We start from the raw sequence: 7,171 nt of genomic DNA, 5'->3' as shown, positions 1-7,171 counted from the left end.
ATAAAAGGCGGCGTTGCGGGAGCACCGCCCGGTGTCACCTCCCCGTCCCGCCGTGTCCCTGTCGCCGTCACCTCCGGCAGCAGCGAGCATGGAGGCGGTGGTGCGGCGCTGCCCGTTCCTGGCCCGCGTCTCGCAGGCGTTCCTGCAGAAGGCCGGGCCGTCGCTGCTGCTGTACGCCCAGCACTGCCCGCGCATGATGGAGGCGGCCCCGCCGGCCGCCCGCGCCCTCGCCACGTCCTCCGCCCGCGGGCAGCAGGCGGAGGAGGAGACCCCCGCGGGCCGCCGCGGTGAGTACTGGCCCGAGGGGCCACCCTCGAGGGGAAAAAAAAATAACCCAGACGTGGTGTGTCACAGGGGGAAACTTCTGGAATAGGCAGCGCCGAGGCAGGGGTTGCTTAATCCTTTAAATGCCCGCCGTTAATTGAATTTATGGCATAAATCAGACCTGTTCGGGCGTCCCGGTTGGGGATCTGGGATCCTCGACCTCGGAGCGGTGTTTCTCGCGCTTCAGTGGTGCTTCATCCCACCCGGGAGCATTCCTTGGGGGATTCTTTCCCTGGCGCTCAGGGCGAGGAATTGGGGCTTGCGGCAGAGGAAGCTGCATGGATCTGAACTCCTCGAAAGTAAAATCACAATCAGTTAGGCTGGAAAAGCCCTCTGAGATCGAATCTAACCTACGACTGAATGCTACCAGGGCACTAGGTGCCATGTCCAGTCTTCCCTTAAGTCTTTTCCTTAAATCTTCCCACCGGGAGTGAAAGAGATTTATTTTTTTCCCCTCAAAGGGTGTAGGGCTAAACCTAGTGTCTTAAAGCAGATGTCCCTTGGGTGTTACTAGGAATTTGTGCTTGTATAAATAAAATGTGACTGCTCGGTTAAATAGTTGTGAATGGGTCGTGCCAAATTAATTGCGAAGGTGATGGATAGAAAAGCTTAAGTTGGGGTGTATTAAAATGATGAAGCTGAAGTGTCTTCCCTTCTCTGCCCCCACCTCAGAGGCCAAAAATACCAAAGAAGTGGCCCAGCAGAATAGAGATGGAGCCCAGCCTCCTACTGGCCACCCCCCTGCTGGTGCTAGCCAGAGCTCTGCTACCAAATGCCCGTTCCTGGCAGCTCAGATGAATCACAAGAACAGCAACGTTTTCTGCAAAGCCAGCCTGGAACTCCAGGAGGACGTGCAGGAAATGCAGGCGGACAGGAAAGGTACGTACTCCGTGTGCTGAAGCGGCGATTCCTTCTGAGAGCTTCTGGTACCTGACTTGGCTCTGGAGTGTGCCAGGTCTGACAGTCACCACTGGCATGATGCGGGCGGGATCATGGGAGACTGAAGGAAAAAGAGCTTGTGTGCAGGGTTTCCCTGGGTGATTTTGGTGTGGGAATACTGTGTGACGTATTTTGATGTGCTGGCTGGCTCCGGATGTGTGAATCAAGCTGATGCACTCACACACAAAGCAGATGCTTAGGTCTGAAGAGAGCTGGTATAGACAAAGGTTTTATATCCAAAGAGGGAAGAAGCTGTGTCGAGACATCAGGCAGGTACCAGCACAAATCCAAGCAGATGGTTTTGGGGTTGGTTTTTTGTGTTTGTGGAACTAAAGGGTGTTGGCTGGCTTGCAGTCTTGATGCGGAAGGGCTCTCCTGCAAAGGAAGGAACTTTTCAGCAGTATCAGTAAAGCCTTGCTGCCTGTCTCAGGAAGCTTATTTTACTTTTCTTTTTGCTTTCTATGGCATAGTAAAAAAAAAAAATCTGTGCTAACAGAAAGGAAGGAGCTGACTAGAACTCTTCCTTCAGTTAGGTGTGTACCAACCCTTTCAGATAAATGTTGTAGCTGTATACAGCGTTCTTCTGAGTCATGATGAACCAAATGTGTTGTAAGGAAGTTACATGTTGTATTTTGATTGGTTAGCAAGGCTCGTCCTTTTTTCTCGTCCGATGCAAATTTGTAAGCAAATAAAGTAGTTGATCCTAACAGGGGCCTGAGTTTTGGGCATGTGCTTCCTAAAGATTGAAGAGTTAGGCTTACTTAAAACGTTTGCTTTGCTGAACTCCACTTATTTCATTTTGATTCAAAACAATTAAGCTCACTGGAATTTATTACAATGCCTGTAGGTACAGAATTTGCCAAAATACCAACTACTTCTGCAGTGAGGAGCATCGAGACTGAGGGAGAAGAGCAGAGTGGCTTGCTCAAGAAGTTTAAGGATATTATGCTGAAGCAAAGACCAGAAAGTGTCTCTCACCTACTTCAGGATAACTTGCCAAAATGTAAGAATGTCGGGCAAAACCCCCACGGGGCCTGGTCTCTGTTGTGATTATTTCCTGTGTGCTTAAGAGGTCTCTGTCTCATTTCAGCTGTATCCACCTTCCAGTACGATCAGTTCTTTGAGAAGAAGATAGATGAGAAGAAGAAGGATCACACCTACCGAGTGTTCAAAACCGTGAACCGGAAGGCGCAGGTCTTCCCCATGGCAGATGACTACACTGACTCCCTGATCACCAAGAAAGAGGTGTCTGTCTGGTGCAGCAATGATTACCTGGGCATGAGCCGCCACCCTCGTGTCTGTGGAGCAGTTATGTGAGTAGTGCTGTGTTCTTAAGAGGCAGTTTCAAGCTATGTGGCCCTGCAGAAGCTTTTGTGGGAAGGCTTCTGAGGAATTGATTTCTGTACTGTGCTACATAAGTTGCTTCTGATATGATTCTTGCTGTGCAGTTAAGCGTGCACTCTTCCCTTGAGCTGGGGTAGGTAACTCAGTGTTTAGTCCAGGGCTGCACTGTACCCCTTGGTCACTGATTCTGCTCCTTGGATTTTCCTTAGAAGCCCCCAGATGTTACCAGATAAACTGGATGGTGTATTGCAGCTGTATTTGGGCACTGATTTCTTACCTTACTGGGTTCCTGAGTTGTGCAAGTTTCTCAAAGACCTAACAGTTCCTTTTTAGTTATAATCCTGATTATGTATTAGAATGTTTTCAGCAATGATCCTTCATTCCTCTCTGTGTCACAGAGCAATGCTAATGCCTCTCTTTGGGCCCTCTTTAGGGATACACTGAAACAACATGGTGCTGGAGCAGGAGGCACAAGAAACATTTCAGGAACAAGTAAATTTCATGTGGACTTGGAAAAAGAACTAGCTGACCTTCATGGAAAAGATGCAGCACTGTTGTTCTCATCTTGCTTTGTAGCCAATGACTCCACTCTCTTCACTCTGGCTAAAATGCTGCCAGGTGAGATCTCAAACTGCACCCCTGTTACCACAAAAAACACAGCCTTGCCCTAAGCTGTTGGGAGTACGTTTTACAAGCTGTCCAAAGTGAAGATTCATCCTAATCCATCAGCAAAGTATGGTTGGGTGCCACTTCTAATGCCATGTTCAGGTTATGTTCAACACAAATCATAGTATCAGCCTACTGAGATTGAGATCTAGGAGCTGGGAACTGCTGGAGGAATTAGACAAGCAGAGAATCTTCTGCTCTTGCAGTTAAATTCTACCTGAAAATGAGACAGCGGGAATTTAGAAGTTGTAAGAGTTACATAAAAGTACTGAGGACTTTAAAATCTTCTGTATTTCCTTAAGCTCCAATTTGCCTTAGTTTGAACACCTAAAATAAACCTTAAATATTATTCTTGCTTCATGATCTGTAACTTGCTCTTTTGATCAAGAGCATTACTTCCAAGAACATGGCTACCCTTGTTTCCTGAACACTTCACGTACATAAAACAATGCTGGGAATTGGTTAATGTTTTCTGTATACTGAAAAGTGTAACTGGGCTGTTTCCTCAGGTTGCGAGATCTACTCTGATTCTGGAAACCATGCCTCCATGATCCAGGGGATCCGTAACAGCAGGGTGCCAAAACATATATTTCGCCATAACGATGTCAACCACCTTCGAGAACTATTGAAGAAGTCTGATCCATCCACCCCTAAAATTGTTGCATTTGAAACTGTTCACTCAATGGATGGTAAGCTGACATGAAAGCCTCCTCTCTCCTTCCATTTAGTCCTCCAATCATCTGTATTTTAGGTCTGAAAGCGCACAGTAAGGGCTGTTTAGGGGTAGTTCTGGTGTTTATCCAAGCTGCATACAGGGAATCCTGAACTGCCAGTTGCTGCTTTGGTTCCTAGGTGCAGTCTGTCCTCTGGAAGAGCTGTGTGACGTGGCCCACGAGCACGGGGCCATCACTTTTGTGGATGAAGTGCACGCTGTGGGGCTGTATGGAGCTCGAGGTGGTGGCATAGGAGACCGGGATGGAGTCATGCACAAGATGGACATCATCTCTGGAACGCTTGGTATGCATGGCCTGGTACTTCCACAGGAGCTAAGGCACCAAAGCTTCTGAGCAGCCAAATTAAGTGGGTTAACTCAAAATCTGTCTACTCAAATGAACTTGTTGAGGGCTCTTGGGGGTAGGATTTTTTCAAAAAGCCCAAAGGATTTAAGTTTGCCCCACAGTTTGAAAAGCTTCTGTTAAGCTACTTAAACTGTCTTACAAAACAGTCAAAGAAAAACCCCAAACAATGGTACCTTAAGCAAGCTAGCAAAAAGTCCTCCAGTGCCATGTTATACAACTCAAGAATAAATTCAGGTGAGAATGCTAGTAGAGTAGTTTCTCTATATTTAGTAGTACTTAGTTCCTTTATGTGAAACGGAGTACTCCTAATCTAGAAATCTGAGATGGGGAGTTATGTAAAGAGGTTTGGCAAGAAAAGAAGCAACTGCTATTATCTAAGTAGAATGCAGGCTCAGGAGTTAGTTTACTGCTGTTGTTTAAACAGCTTTCAAAACATAAATAAAATTTACTAGGAAAGTTCATGGCTTTGGAACTTAAACTTGGGTTACAGCCTAATAGGAACAGAAGCATTCACCAGCCACCCTAGTTCTGTCTGTGGCTGTGTTCTGCTCTCTGAACATTTGGAAAGGGGGCCTGGTATCAACTACACAATCACAGTAACAGCCTTCTGTGCTCCTTAGGAGCATGGGCTATTTGTAGCATCCCTGGAACAGATTATTTTAAATCTGCTGAGAGACTTAGTGTTGATCACTTGGGGTCACTATTGAAGTATCTGCTTGATGATTGGACTTACAAAGTCTTTCCCAAAATCAAAATTTGAGTATTTGAGAGAGTCTTGAACTGTCCTTGCTGTGTAGTAACTAGATCCAGGTTATCAAGATTGGCTTAAAAGCAAAGCTGTACCATGTGCTGAGTAAATACAAGATTAGCAGAGGGGGCTGGAATTGTTGCCTGCCATCACTGTGTGACTGCATCCGGTCAAAATAACTCATTCTTTCAAGTGAAAGGCTGTAATCTTGTAAACTTCAAGCCATTCTAATGGATGGAAGGAATAAGTTTGGTTACCCTTTTTTTTTTTTTTTTTAATCTTCAGGCAAAGCATTTGGATGTGTAGGAGGATACATCTCCAGTACAAGTTCTCTGATAGACACTGTTCGTTCGTACGCCGCTGGCTTCATTTTCACAACATCCCTGCCACCCATGCTCTTGGCTGGTGCCCTGGAGTCTGTCCGGACCCTGAAGAGCCCAGAAGGGCAAGTTCTGAGGCGCCAGCACCAACGGAACGTGAAGCTCATGAGACAGATGCTGATGGATGCAGGGCTCCCCGTGGTGCACTGCCCCAGTCACATCATTCCCATAAGGGTGAGTACTTAGGACACCGTTTTGCCCTCCATGATCACACTGCATGTTCAGGTATTAGTTACTACCTTCACAAAGCTCAAACTCAGCTTAGTATTCAAAGTGAAGTGCCAGCAGTCTGGCTTAAGCTGAGCTCAGCCTGCTGTAAATGTTGTAAAGCAGAGTGAGAGAGTGTGTGAAACCCACAAACTAACAGTATACAGAAAACAGGGAAGTTGATAACAAGCTAATTAAAACAAGTTATGGGGTATAAACAGCTAAGTGCCTGGGCTGCAGTGATGTGCTTATGCCCAGAGAGCTCTACAGCACAGGCTTTAGCCCTTCTCTCTCTTTCATACATGTTATTTACAATAGCAAAGGGGAGACCAGTCCTACTGGATTCTTGTAGCTACCTAAGTTGGTCTGACGGCTCTGCCACCTTGCATCTATTGGTTGATCTTGTAACTTAAAATCTTGAACTTTAGGTTGCAGATGCTGCTAAAAATACAGAGATCTGTGACAAGCTGATGAGCCAGCACAGCATCTACGTCCAAGCCATCAACTACCCGACGGTGCCCCGTGGGGAGGAGCTGCTCCGTATCGCCCCTACACCTCACCACACCCCTCAGATGATGAGTTACTTTATCGGTGAGTGGGCTCTTGCATCAGTGCAGGGAAGATACTGGCCTGTCTGTACAGTCTTTGTACTGTAGGTGAGACTGGAAAGCACCTAAGTTTTAGATGTCACCACCTGGACAACTAAATCTGGATGTCTTTCCACTGCAGCATAGGAGCAGGTACTTCTGAACTTAAACTGCTTTGAGCGTGACATGTGAAGGGTAGTGCACTGTGCCCTGGAATAGAATGTGCAAGGCCAGTGCAGACCTATACCCAGCTGGTTCTGTCACAGCCACTCCTGCCAGGGCTCTGCTCAGGCATTGTCCAAACCAATCTTCACACATTATGTGGAGCCCAGAGAAGTCTGCTGTTCTCAGCTGAGCTGTTAGCTTGTCTTAAACATGGATCTGTCCAGGGAAAGTAGCTCCTCCTTGATCCTGTCAGGCGAGGTGGTGTGAGGATAGCTGAGACTTAGTTGCAGCCCATTTGTCTCAAGAGGTAAATTGTGTCAGAGTGAAATCCTATTATCTCTCCTCACTTGCTAGGAGAATAAGTACGCTGACACTTCTCTTCTGCTGCTTCTCTAAAGCGAATCCACTCTTTTAAGCTTTGATTCTGGTGAACTTTTCTTAACAGAAAAACTGCTGGCTACGTGGAAGGATGTTGGTCTGGAGCTGAAACCACACTCATCAGCTGAATGCAACTTCTGTAGAAGACCCCTACACTTTGAAGTGATGAGTGAACGGGAAAGAGCCTACTTCAGTGGCATGAGCAAACTAGTATCTGTCAGTGCATGAAAGTAACAGTGTTAGGTTGTATTCTTGTCTAGTTCTAGTATCAAGTCAGTAGCATTTTTTAATTGCTCAATTATTTTAATTGTAGTTGAAGCACTAAGCTCTGAAAATAAATTTCTAGAGCCCTGA

At 46.4% G+C, this 7,171-nt stretch overlaps 1 protein-coding gene across 1 annotated transcript; it reads left to right on the top strand.

Annotated features, from left to right (window-relative positions):
• Positions 1 to 88: 88 nt before the first annotated feature.
• ALAS1 (5'-aminolevulinate synthase 1) lies at positions 89 to 7,171 on the top strand. The gene is made up of 10 exons (XM_027727362.2): positions 89 to 287; positions 997 to 1,203; positions 2,111 to 2,266; positions 2,354 to 2,576; positions 3,041 to 3,225; positions 3,783 to 3,962; positions 4,126 to 4,290; positions 5,386 to 5,654; positions 6,116 to 6,278; positions 6,885 to 7,171. The coding sequence occupies exons 1-10, from the start codon at positions 89 to 91 to the stop codon at positions 7,043 to 7,045; spliced, it is 1,908 nt and encodes a 635-aa protein (XP_027583163.1). The 3' UTR covers positions 7,046 to 7,171.

The sequence above is a fragment of the Pipra filicauda genome, unplaced genomic scaffold (genome assembly GCF_003945595.2).
Source record: "Pipra filicauda isolate LSUMZ 115617 unplaced genomic scaffold, ASM394559v2 scaffold103_size3290846_pilon, whole genome shotgun sequence".
Taxonomy (NCBI): Eukaryota; Metazoa; Chordata; class Aves; order Passeriformes; family Pipridae; genus Pipra; species Pipra filicauda.
The sequence above is the reverse complement of the archived record's forward strand: the minus strand, read 5'-3'. Positions and strand labels throughout refer to the sequence as shown.